General features: G+C 37.6%; 1 protein-coding gene across 2 annotated transcripts; it reads right to left on the bottom strand.

The window, feature by feature from the left end:
* Positions 1-1,358: 1,358 nt before the first annotated feature.
* Positions 1,359-5,513, bottom strand: LOC108978934 (4-coumarate--CoA ligase 1-like). Of its 2 annotated transcripts, none has more exons than XM_018949454.1 (5): positions 5,437-5,513; positions 2,870-3,077; positions 2,618-2,804; positions 2,439-2,555; positions 1,359-2,368 (listed from the first exon to the last, which is right to left on the bottom strand). In XM_018949454.1, the coding sequence occupies exons 2-5, from the start codon at positions 2,994-2,996 to the stop codon at positions 1,429-1,431; spliced, it is 1,371 nt and encodes a 456-aa protein (XP_018804999.1). In that variant the 5' UTR covers positions 2,997-3,077; positions 5,437-5,513; the 3' UTR covers positions 1,359-1,428. The 2 variants fall into 2 exon arrangements, with proteins under 2 accessions (XP_018804999.1, XP_018804998.1); XM_018949453.1 differs by lacking the exon at positions 5,437-5,513 and adding an exon at positions 5,197-5,379.
* Positions 5,514-14,116: the final 8,603 nt, after the last annotated feature.

Genomic DNA, 14,116 nt, shown 5'->3' with positions numbered 1-14,116 from the left:
CTGACTTTCATATTCATTTTGCATATTTTCAACCATTGGTGACTCTTTACTATCTCCTTCTTCTGAATCGTCAATACCGAAAGATTCACACCCGCCAAAAAGTTCACAGCAATAGTCCATTTCAGTTACATTTTTATTTGCCGCCTCAATAAAAGCAACAGTTTCGGATCGAACAATCTAGTATACTATATACTTTTGATTCACTACAATAAACGCTCCTTATGCATTCAACCGAATTATCATCCAGTTTCTTTCACTTGTCACATGGCACTGCTACACAACACACATCATGGCTTTACAGCCAAATACTTTTAAATACTTCAAATTATGTGGATCTTTTACCAGTACTCCATTAAATATCTACGCAGCTGTATTCCCGCTCTCCAAAACTTCCTATGCAGAACTTAATCAATCAACATGCACTGCACTTCTTCTACGATTGTGCTATTTAATCTTTTAGCAACAACGTTTTGCTCAATTCTATAGGACGATGTTTTTTTGGTGTTGGATGGTATTATCTGAATCACAAGTTTGTGGAATTTTACAAACTCAGTAAACATTTCTGATTTGTGCTTGATAGGAACCGCAAACAGCTTATGCCAGAAATCGTATACGAATGTCAACTGAAAAAGAGCACAGGGAAACGATTATTCCGAAAATATACACATTACATCAAGAAAATTTTCTGCCCGAACAGCACAGTTTTTGAAGAGGCCCCGCGTTTGCTATCCTTTCCGTATTAATTTTTCCAAAGTTTATAACGGGTGATCTAAGTGAGGTACATATTTCAATAGCTATTGTTTCGACAGATCACGCGTGAGGCGTGTCAAGCTGTCATGTTATTTTTGTTCAGAATTGTTTAGCATTTCATAGTGAAAAGACTTCCGCCTGAGCAACGTTTACAAATAGTTCGACTTAATTACGAAAGTTTACGTTCTATAACGAAAAACTTTTACGCTCTTTGGTCGACTTATGGTCAACAAAATCGGCCTACTGAGCGTAAATAATATTCGACCGAACAGACCACGCCAACACGCAGTGAAGAGAATATAGCAGCCGTAACTGAGAGTGTACATAAAGACCATTGAAAGTCGGACTGATGTATCGAGTCGAGGTCTTAAATTGAAAACGTTCAAAGTACAGTTTGTACAAGAACTGACGCCGCTCGACCTTCCTAAACGTCATCATTACGCTCTATAGGTTCTTGGACCCAAATATTGTTCAGCGATGAGACTCACTTCTGGCTCAATGGGTATATAAGCAAACAAAATTGCCGAATTTGGAATGAAAAGCTGTCATTTTTTCTAGAAGAAAACAACAGTCGGTAAGAACGTATCCGCCAATGTATATAATATATATTTTCATTTACATCTATCACTTTATTAAAATTTTACTTATGCACCTATACCCCTTAAAGTCCTCATAAATTCACTTTACTTCAAATAAACCTCTCGCCTCTCGTTTGAGTGTCTTTCCATTGGCATTTTGCGGCAGGCGATCGATGAAAATTACTCCAGCATGCAGTTGTTTATAATCTACTGGTAAGCGTTTTCTGACATGATCCTTTACTTGCCCTATCGTAAGTTGGGCACCTTGGCGAAGCACCACTATTGCACCGGCCGCATCTCCATGCCTCTCGTCATACACACCAACAACGCACACATCCCCCACCTGCGGCAATTCGTTGATCACCCGCTCTATTTCGCCTGGCCAATATTGCATTCCCTCATATTTCATTATATCCTTTTTGCGATCGACTATATAAAGCAAATGATTATCATCGAAATAACCGAGATCCCCAGTATGTAACCAGCCATCTGAATCTTGCACACGTTTCGTCTCAATTGGATTACCATAATATCCACTCCAAATATGTCCATTGTTCACTAAAATCTCACCAACTTCGTTCCGTGGCAAATTATTGCCCTCATCGTCAACAATACGTGCCTTAACGCCAGAAGCTAATTTTCCTACAGAGGTGGGATATTTATCATCCGAGTTCAACGATATAAAGCCCAACTCGGTACAGCCATAAGCATAAATTACTTTGCCGTTTTTAAGTAAACCTCTCAGTTGTAGCAAAGTCGATTGACTAATGGAGCCACCCCCRGTTAAGAAAGACTGAACGGAGTGCAAGTTATCTATGGTGGCAGCTGGGCAAGCGACCAAAGCGGAAACATGACGTGGTGCACCAAATACGAAAGAGATTTTGTGTTTCTTCACCAACGCAATCATATATTCTGGGGTGTAGGGCTTATTGGTAATTACACGTTTACAACTCCTGGTCGCAGAGAGTAAAGTGAAGACAACACCTGATATCCAGTCCAAACCGCTGTTCGAGAAGATGACATCTTCGCTGGTTACACATCTAAAGAAATAATGTTGTACCCTTATTATGCATCTGTATATAGACTATTTTCTTAAGTACTTAGACTTACAATTCATCAATGTTCAACATATGCTTTGACACACATACACATTTGGGTACACCCGTTGTGCCGGATGAACAAAGTATTGCTATTGTCTGCTCACCGCCCAACACGAAGGGCTCAGGGCTATAAAGAGTCATAAGTCAGACAGGTCATAAGTTAAACTTTAAAGCTTAAGCTGCACTTACTTATAATGATCTTCATTTGGCATAGGACTCAACAAGTCTTCGACTGTGGCAACGCCCTCAATATGTCCAGTAAGCGTGTAGAATAATGGATTTAACAAACGAGTGGCTTCGTGTAATTTCTCATAATATTCGCCATCACAAAAAATTATTTTCGGTTTAGTGATTTGGAAGACGTGACGGATTGTATCTGTAATTAATAAATACGCAGCAATAAATGCGTACCCTTAAGAAAGCACAAAAATCTTCCGTTACCTTTATCCAAACCCGAGTTCACGCCATGGAATGGCGTACAGTTCATAAAGCAGCCGACCGCAACAGAGCTTGTATAGGTGGTGTTTYTTGCCACAATGCCGATGACATCATCGTGTCGTAGACCCATTTTCTTGAAATGTAGCGCCAGACGTGTAGACCAGGTTAGTAGTTCACGATTGGTAACTTCGCGGCCGTCAATATCCGATACCTAAAGAAATAAAAAGATTACCGACCGATCTGTAATGCTGTCTTAACCAAAGTAAGTATGACGTATTCATTTTCTCGCTTTTATTGGAATTCAGTATTAACTTCATTCATTCATGCTTAATTCCTTGGAAATTTTCACCCGAAACTAGGTACAACTACAGTACTGTGTTACAATTACTAGGAATAGTAGATGAGTAGAGTAAACCGGTCGCCAAGAACTGATTCTGCAGAACAGAAGCTGACTTACATGGAGTGGATATTCATAACTTGGTAGGGTAATGCATGGGAAGAGCCAGAACGTAGAATAATAAAAACGCTATAAAACCTTTTGAAGATCAGTCTTCCCTGAAATTTTTCAAACCCTGGATATCTTGCAGATATGAGAGAATATTTTATCTGTTGGCGATAAATATCCGTTAATGATCAAACTCGATTAATTATACCCTATAAAGAGTGCAGAGTATATTAAGTTTTAGTCGATTTTGTCATGTCTGCCTGTATATACGTACACGCTTGTCTATGAAATTTTGTCCAAAAATTTTGCATAAGTTCTTTTCTCCTCAAAAAAATACCGATTTAGCCTAGACGCCGATATCGGACCGTAATTCATATAGCTGTCATGCAAACCGAAAATTGTTCAATTTTTTTCCAAACAAAGACAGCTTTTTAATTTGACGAGATATCTATTTTGTCCCCTTCAAAGTAATCAACATGAGATATTATACACTTGTGACGGTTTTTCCAATCTTCGAAGCACTTCAAAAAATCATTTTTTTTTTATCTTCTTCAGCTCCTCCTKCGATGCCGTCTTTATCTCGTCAAGAGAAGCGTAACGTCGTCCTTTCATGCGCCTCTTCAGTTTAGGGAACAAGAAAAAGTCACAGGGGGCCAGATCTGCGGAATACGGTGGCTGCGACATCATTAGTGTGTTGTCTTTGGCCAAAAAGTCGCGCACAAGCAACGATGTGTGAGCAGGGGCGTTATCGTGGTACAAAAGTCAATTTTTGTCACATCTTCTCGGCCTTCTGAGCACATTTTGTACCACAGATAAACGTTGCTTCGGTCCAAGGTTCACACAAAATTTGCCACAGGTTCTTTCATCCATTTTTTTGAATAGGTAAAAATCGAAGTCTGTCAACTATTAAATGAACATTCAAAATGGCCGAGCTTGTCGGCATAAGTGAGTGACATGAGTACCAACATAACGCCACAAAATATTCGAACTTCGAATATACGTAACCCGCCAAAATTCAAAATTCGCGATACTTTTTGAACACACCTCGTATTTTGTCCAGACAGTAACAAACTGTTACAGTTCTTAATTACTCGTCCTAGGTGCAAGACTCCCAACCAATTCTCTGCTTATCCTATATATCACATGCAAGACTTGCTTCGGATGGCATAATTTATAGATCTGTTGTCTTCTCAAACCCCCACGTACTGGGACTTGGATGATAATATTACCACATTATTTATCATTAATATGCAGCGCAGTTTATTTTAACTGCAAACGAGAGCAGAGATTCAAGAAAATAATCTGACAATCACCAAAACTAAATTAGCATCAACACGTTAGAAGATTTGTCTCGGTAATCAATAAATTTTGACGAGATACCCCAAATACTTCGTGCGACCTCTAGTATATGTTAAACTGCTGGTCCAAAATTCATGAAACTTATGAGCTTTAACCAAGGTGTTCTTTTGTAGTTTTTCCCTTTCCAAATTTTACTAAATATTATATACATATTCGAAACTTAATTAATGAATTCGCGATAATAGTTTACGAAATCTTCGTGAACATTTATATAGAGTACAACCATGAAAAATATATTTAAGCAAATGGGGTTCAAATTCCCATAACAATTAATAGCCCCTAGTCTAATCTTAAGCACAGCGTTGTATGTCCACCCGTAATTATTTCCATTCCAACTCCCCAACTCCACCAAAACAGCCAATTTCATCAAGCAACCGCTAAAGTCCTCTAATTGTACCACGCAAAAATTAGACGAAATTTGTATAGCTGATTAAACCATTATCTGATTGTTATCGTTTATGATAGGGTCACTTCATAAAAATACGTATTTATTGTCACACCGAAACATTTTTAGAACTGCACTCACTTGACAAACTTTGCTTGGATAATTCTTTATATTTCTATAAATAATATGTCCCACAGAGCAATTGGAGTCGTGGAATAACGGTGAGTTCGGACCAGACCACAAGCGCTGCTTATTATCGTAAGAACATTCTGAGGACTCCATAATTCGACTACAACAAATTTCTTGCTCCGGCAATTGCAAGCACAAATGCTATTAAAATAACTAAATTCGAAACAATTTGCAACTTCCTTAAATACTCACCAAATACCAACATAAATTAGCGGGTGACAGTCGACAAATACTACTGCTGATATGAGGTAAAACTGTATTTTTTGAAGATCTAACAGCTCCACGTCAAATGGTTGCAATACAAAGTGTTTCTGCTGCGTATGGTTTTTTGCTCTCCATTCAGTCTCAATGCATAAAAAGATCAAAAAACGTCCTACAAAATGTGAGAGAAGCACGGCTAAAAACTTTCGTGGAGTGTTAGCAGTGCATTATATTATGTTAGTGTGTAATATCATATTTACCTTGCGAAATTTCTGCTAATACGCACTAATGAAGCGCCTGTAGTGCAATCCGACTTAAGAGGTAAGTAGGGTAATCTTCTTTTTTTTTTTCAAAAAACTATTTTTTTTTTTTTTTTTTTGCATTTTCTGTTCCCTTATAGCCTTAGAGTTAATGTAGAAACCCACTTTACCATTGGTAGGTTTCGAAAAAGGCACAAAAATAAAAAGTAGGGGTATGCCAATTTTTCAACTTTAGTATGCTTTTTCAGTACCTCAAACCCTTGTCCTCAAAACACACTTTTTTAAACTGGCGAACATGATTCCAGTCGAACTACTCAACCGATTTACTTTATGAATGTATTAAATGTTCACGAAACGCCTGACTGTCGTCCCTATATTTTTTATAATTTATTGACAATGTTATGACAAAATTTATGTAAAAAACATGGGGAAAAACTAAAAAAGGGTTTTGGCGTTTAAGATGATCCTAACATGAGAAATCGTGTCCGCCAGTGAAAAAACGCATCACATTCACCCATCCTTTTCTCCGACAGATGTTATCAAAAAATTCCAAAAAATGTGTTTATACACTCCACGATATACCTTAAGAGATGTGAAAAAGCTCTATTATAGAATAGAAATTTCTATGAAAACAAAAATGTCAAAAAAACAGGCCAGATTACCCTACTGACACCTAACAAATAAAATATTCAAGTGGTGTAAATAAAGGGTGATCCATTTTGAGGTTATCAGATGGTCTATCCGTTGAGTTTTTCGACATTTCATATTCCCACAGCAAAAAAACTAAGGGTGTGATATCACACGTCCTTGGTGAACATTCGACCGGCCCAAGACGTGAACTTATCTGCTGACCAAAGTGTCCTCTCAATAAATCCATTGATTGATGCAATATATGAGAAGTGCCGCCTTCTTGTTGAAACCAAGTGTCCCCAAAAATGAACGCGTTGTCTTAAGATGGGTGATGGTGTTGCGAATAGCATGCTCAGTAAGCGGATTATGTTCACTATAAGTCGACTGAAGCGCGCGAAACACATTCTTTAAAGAACGTGAATTTTCGCACAAAATAGGCTGATGACAACAGTAGATGTACTTGGATCACCCGTTAGCAATAACAAAGAGCGAACGCTCACGATAGCAACCCCCCATAAACATAAGAGCCGTAAAGACTTCGAAGTATTGTTTTGAATAATCTGTACATGTTTATTCGCTTCTTTGGGCATGACTGGACAAAACACATACGGAAAATCTCCATTTTGTTGTTAAAAAGAATTTCTTCAAGGGACGTACATATGTAGAGACGCATATTCCTATTTTTGCAATTGATAAACTTTGTTTTCATACTTTCGCCACATATTGCCTCAGATAGGTAGATGCAACGTTATGTACACCAAAGTTATCAGGATGGCGAAGAAAGTTGAAATTTGGGAGACTGCCTATCCGCCAGGCAGTCTGCGCGAGCATTCTTCTATTCATGATGAATTAAAACCTATAACTAAGCTACATTTGGAACAGGACTTCTCGTGAACCCGCCTCCGAACAGTTGCAATGTGCGAACCCCTCACCAGTTGTAATGCACTTAATGCCAACGATTTATCAAATCCTCGAAACATTTCACTTCATAAGCACTTTTTGGAATGGCTTTCAACTCCTTCAGTGAATTTTGTTTAGCTCTTCGATCGACTGAAAACGGATTCCATTCCGATGATTGTTGACATTCTGCAGGAATAAGCGAATTCCGTGCTGTGGTTCAGACCTTCTGCGACCTATAAGAAGAAGAGGATATATCCGTCAATATATAAAAGATCTCAGCATTAACAGAACGACTATGATTGAATATACTATAATTTAATGTCGAAAATATGTGAAATTTGTCTACAAATAACGACGGCTTCCTTGTACTAAATACGTTATAAGCATATACCATAACTTATTCTAGCAGGCTTTAATCCCAGTATTATCGTCAATTGTTACCTATATTCATAAAATTACATCAAAATACCAGGTTGTTCAATAAGTTGTGTCTCCCTGAGCATTAATCCAACGATCCTCCAATCTGTGGAACGCTGTAAACAAAAGGAAGCCGCTAATTCATGGATTTTGGCTATTATTTTAGGTCTGCTGGAGTCATGGGTACGTACTTCTTACGAAATGACAGTTACTGTCAATAGAGACCTGTTTAGATCGATGATAACCAACTTTTTATGGGCGTAATTGGATGTAGTTGATCTTGGCAACATCTGGTTTCAACAAGCTATGTACCACATAGCACATGCAACATCCGAATGATTGTGAGAAAAGTTTGAAAATTCGATTATTTCAAGAAATTGTGCCACTGAATGGCCTCCAAGAAGTTGTGATTTAACATCTTTAGACTACTTCTTTTGGGATCATTTGATCTTTAGCAACAAACCGGACTCTCTTAAAGCTTTAGAAGTCAATTTTAAACGTGCTATTCATGACATGCGACTTGATTTAGTGAAAAAAAAACTCGAAAATTGGATTTATCGAGTTCGTTCCGGCAAAAGAAGTCGTGGAGGTCATTTCAATGTTGTTATAACTTAATTGCATCAATTGTACTTACCTTAAAAAATTTTGAATTTCCTTAACAATTAATGTGTGTTTTTTTTATGATTTCTTAAAAGATTTCTTTCTTGAGAAGGGTTGAACCGATTTTATCCATTTTTGGTACAAATTATAATCCGAGAAGTAGGCGTGATTTTAGTTCGCTTTTGTTCATTTTCACAATGTTTGATAGGAAGAATGGGTATCGTCAAGCGAAAATTGGTAAAGTAGTTATATTGGGTTGTCAAATATGTCCCTTCCGCCTTTTTGTTTTTTGAATTTCGCTTCTATGTATAAAGCGTTACAGAGCTCGTATCTGGCAATACATCTTTGAAATAATCTACAAATCGACGCTATGCATGATTACTTTGTATATTGCGTCCAACAGTTATAGACGTGTAAACATGGAGTTCACTAACGCCGAAATTCGCGCTATTTTAAAGTATTCCTGCGATAAAGTCAAATCCGCTAGAGATTTAGAGGGATTCCGTGAGATTAATGGTGTTTTGGGGCATGGTACTCTATCACTTCGAATTGCGGAGGAATGGTTTCGACGATTCAGAACGGGTGAAAACGACACCATTGATAAGCCAGCCGACGGAAGACCTGTGACGACGAATAAGGATCAAATCATGGTAAACATCGGGTTGGACCGGCATGTGGCATCTTGCGATATCGCCCAGAGGATAGGAGTTAGTCATTTTGAACCATTTGCAGAAAGTTGGATACGCAAAAAAGCTTGATGTTTGGGTGATGCACGATTTGACGCAAAAAAAAACTTCTGGACCGAATCAACGTCTGCAATATGCTGCTGAAACGGACCGAACTCGACCCATTTTTGAAGCGTATGGTAACTGATGATAATAAAAGGATCACATACGACAATATCAAGCGAGAACGGTCGTGGTCGAAGGCCGGTGAACCGTTCCAAACAGTCGGGATTGACAGCCAGGTAGACTTTGCTGTGTGTTTGGTGGGATTGGAAGGGAATCATGCACTATGAGCTGCTCCCATATGGCCAGAGGCTTAATTCTACCATCCACTGCGAACAACTGGAGCGCTTAAAGCAGGGGATCTACCAGAAGCGTCCAGAATTGGCTAACAGGAAGGGATTAGTGTTCCACCAGGATAACGCCAGACCACACACTTTGTTGATGCCTCGTCAGAAGCTACAGGAGGTCTGATAGGTAGTTTTATCACATACACCATATAGCCCGAACATAGCGCTAAGGGATAACCACCTGTTCGTGTCCATGGCGAACGCCCTTGTTGGTGTAAAGTTGAACTTAAAAGAGGCTTGTGAAAAGTGGTTGTCTCAACTCTTCGCAAATAAGGAGGAGGACTTCCACGAGGGGGATATTCTGAAGTCACGCTCACTTTAAAAAGTATTTAGCCCACAAGTGCTTCTCACTACCGCGACTTCCTGTACAAAATTATAGTTTTGTATCTTAATTTAGTGCTTAATTAACACTTTATAGATTTTCGTTGAATGGGTTATATGGGTTTACGGGTTTCAAAAAACGCCACGGTCAGAAAGGCTACAGCGATAAAGTACTTACTACTACCAAATCACACGTGCGCATTTCAAGTCCCCACCTAGCTCTCAATGCTATCATCGCAATAATATTTGTTAAATATAAAATAATTATTGTAAATATAGATAACCTTACCTAACGTCAGTCGATAACTGATTTTACTGATTTCTTTACATAGCGTTCTAATCAGCGCTGACAGAAATTACTACTATTTTAATGCTGATAAATATTGCTTATTGTGTTGAGATCTAAAGGGACTTCAATAACTTTTGATTTCTACAGATAGGTTCAAGTGAATGCAGGGTGGGCCTTCATCATCCTTGCTTTTTGCAAAGAAGTAGTGGCTTCTAGATCTTTATCTTTGAGTTTTAGCACTCGAAGACCTCTTGACATTAGTAATTAATATTTACAAGGGTTTGTTTAGTGAATTGGTTATATAAACTAAACTAACAGTTGCTTGTTCGTTTCGCCACTATAATCAATTTCCTCAAATTCGAATAAATTAATATTGTCAGAAGACAGTTTAATTAATATGTATACATATGTGACTCTGTTACTTGGTTATGTTTACTGAAAAATATATACATATATTACACGGTCACTTCGGCATGACTTTCGCATTCTTTATCATCTGTTTTCATAGTTTATACGCGGCACGTTTCTAATTATGTCAGTTATAATGACGTTAGTGGGTTCGCTTATATCTGTTTACAAAAGCAACGTCAGTCTTGTCGAGATTCAATCATAAATATAATTAAGATTATATTTTTAAGAGCGCAGGCGTTTTAAAACTATCAAGTGCGAGAGGTAAGTAACTGTTTATGACTCCTGGGTTGATATCTTAACAAAGCCAATATGTCATCCAAATAACGAGCGCCGCTTAAAAAGCAATGACACATCTACCAGCCATTCTTGGGAACTTTAGGTGCTTTATAGATTCGTGACAAAAATGTAGGCCAAGTTTATAGAATAATGCGTCTAATCATTCAAAAAATTGCGTATGGTCACTCTTGATAAGCTGCTTAATGAAAAATTGAAAATTTGTGTCCACACTTTTTAATGTTGCATAAACATTCGTACCTTCATATCTGCAGGGAATATAAATTTGAAAATGATAAAATTCAAGGTTCTTTTGCTCCGAAATAAACTGCTATCAGCATTAAATTGCAAAGGAATCCCGACTATTATTATTTCTTTCGGCATGCTTGATTGGGAAACTTCCTAATTTAACGATATAAAGTTAATGTAATATCGGAAGAAATTATGCAGATCGGCTCACTATAGCATACAGCTGCCATACAAACTGAACGATCTGAATCAATAGCCTGTATGAAAATTTTTACGTTGTATCTTCACGAAATTTGACATAGATTACTGCTTAAGCCAACACTAGAATCTCCGGAAAAATCGTTCGAATCGGACTCGCCCAATTTCAACCGAATTCGGAATTTGGCATTATCCTATATTTACTAGTATATCTTTCCAGTTTTCAACACAAGTACCACTTTGTATATCGGAATAAAACTTTACACAAATAGTGCCTTTATTATTATCAGTCATAGGCACATCAAGTCTAAAAATTGTTAAAAACGAACCATAACTATTCTTACACCGCCCGTGGACCCGGGCACCTGTAGCGGATATCGGTGAACTTCGAGGTTTACTACACTTTTAAAGAAAAAATACAAAAACTTCAAATTTAAACGATAATGTTTATTATCATTCTAAAGAAGATTCTTTGGAATAAATTTTTTGAAAATTATCTCTTTCTACGTCTCGGATGGTCCATCCGTTTGGTCCAATTTTCAATGACTCTTTCGAGCATTTAAAATGGTAACTGGCGAATGACACGCGGATGGTTTGTTCCAATGCCTGAATGAGCCTCATCGCTAAACAAAATTTGGCACGAAAAACTTGAATCTTCTTGAAACTGTTCCAGAGCCCTTAGAGCGAATTGAAGTCACTTGGAGCTGCGGGAGAGTTCCAAAGCTAAGGGAAGAATGGAACGACTGCAATAACAGCGTCGAATCTGGTCGACGTACTGCGCAACTTCGAGTTTATTGCTAGATTTTTCTCAGTGATGTATTGTCACTTACGCAGCCACTTAGCTTGATTCTGCAGATCGAATCAATCGACCTTTCGAAAGCATCAAACGTCAAACAACATTGGTTGCAATACTGAGCACATGAAGAATGCATGCATATCATCATTTTAATGAAATTTCTTCAAATGCTACACACATGGCTGAAAATTTTTATTTTGAAGTGAAAAAACTCAGAATATGTGATCATATGTGGCACCTACAAACTAACTAACTATTAACGATAAACCCTATATATTGGTCATTGATTTCTTTTTTTTCTAAAGATTATTTGGTTATATAAAAATTGGTCTACACTGTGGTGCAAACCTTATATCTCTAATAAAATTAACTCAAATCCTCTAGTTGACGTCTTCCACATCACAATTTTAGCCTGTTCAGTCGAATTTAAATTACATATATCTCTTTTGAAGCTGATTTTAATACAATTTTAGTTGACGCGTAATAAAATATAGTAATAAAACCAGCGAATCTATGACCTAAAATATAACTAAATAAAATGCTAATCTGAATGTATTTCGTCAAATAATTAATGTATAATTCTTATAAAAAAGTTTAGTATCAAGTTTTTCCAACCACGGAAAGAATTTCTCTGGCCTTGAGCCTTGTCGAAGTAGTAAATGGTCGCTTACACCTGAACATGAACCTTCCTTACGTTTTTGTTTTTTTCTTTTTTTGAATGTTGAACACTTGCTTGTGTTTTGAAAAATATTTATAACGTTGTTGTCGTATAATATATCATATATTTTAACATGATTTAAACTAGGTACAGTACGATAAGTTTTACAAAAATCGGTTAAGTAGTTTAGGAGTTTAGCCCGGGGTATATTAAGTTTGCACGAAGTTTGTAACACCCAGAAGGAAGCGTCGGAGACCCTATAAAGTATATATGTGAGCTGGTCTACGGAAAGGGGGCTTAGGTGTCAAAAAATTCAAAAAATCAATTTTCACTTTTTAGTTGATTCGGATGGAAGATGAGCTTTTTAACAGCTGCTTCCCAGAAAACTAGTTTTCGCACGTTAGCTCCCTTTTCGTAGACCAGGTCACATATATAAATGATCAGTATGTCGAGCTGAGTCGATTTAGCCATGTCCGTCTATCCGTCTGTCTGTATATATAAGAACTAGTCCCTCAGTTTTTAAGATATCGTTTTGAAATTTTGCAAACGTCGTTTTCTCTTCAAGAAGCTGCTCATTCGTTCATTCATTCGGAACTGCCGTTATCGGATTACTATAACATATAGCTTCCATACAAACTGAACACATATTTACTAACAGAAATGCACCTGTGAATGGTATTTGGCTTCGGTGCAACTGAAGTTAACGTTTTTTCTTGTTTTTAATTGTGTTTATTTTTAAATTTATAGACATACTAGCTGACCCCACAGCCGTTGTCCAACATGAAATTATGTGTTTTGAAATAAAAAGAAAGTTAAATTTATCATTTCATTTTTTTGTTCTGGAAACGAAATACGTTTGAACTGAAATAGGAAATCGTTACAACACAAAAGAATTCGTAGAATCAAGCATTCTGCCCCCTTGTATTCGATAGGCGCGTCACAATCACAGTCGAGTTCCATTACACAGTTTCGGCGCGTGCAGATTGCGAAACATAATAACGACAGATCCTACTAAGAGACGGAAATGATACGGTGGCTTACCAAGAGCCTCCAAAGGATTTAGAAATTCCACTGGATAATTCACGGCGTCGTCTTTATTGTCAAGACGATCGAACGATTTGTATGAGCACAAGTCTACCGGAATTTGACTTTAAATCTTCCAGTTTAAGTCAACAATATCGGTATTTTTGTCAGCTAACATTGCGCGTGCACTTAAGGAATCATAGTTACGATAATTTGGCAGATGACCGGCACGGCAGAAGGAATTGATATCAAACCACCGAAAGTATCAACCGGAATTGATCCATTTCCAATTCTTGTTTTTTGTTCTTATCCCATAATGGACGCGGATTTGAAGGCTGATATGTCGAAATGATTATCCCGAAAGGTGTGCGATCTTCATTGACATTTGAAGTAGCTATCGCATCGTCCATCGCTTGATTCCAATGACTATTAGGGTGGGTCGATTCCGGACATTTTTCGATTCGGGATTTCTAATAGTGCGGAAAAGTTGCCTTAGTACTTCCTGTTTCCAATGCAACTTTTTGTTTTGAGATCGGATTGCATCTTCAACCCCAACTCCGGCCTTGAAATT

This window comes from Bactrocera latifrons, unplaced genomic scaffold (assembly GCF_001853355.1).
Source record: "Bactrocera latifrons isolate USDA-ARS-PBARC rearing strain unplaced genomic scaffold, ASM185335v1 scaffold_13, whole genome shotgun sequence".
Taxonomy (NCBI): Eukaryota; Metazoa; Arthropoda; class Insecta; order Diptera; family Tephritidae; genus Bactrocera; species Bactrocera latifrons.
This window is presented reverse-complemented; position numbering and strand designations above follow the sequence as displayed.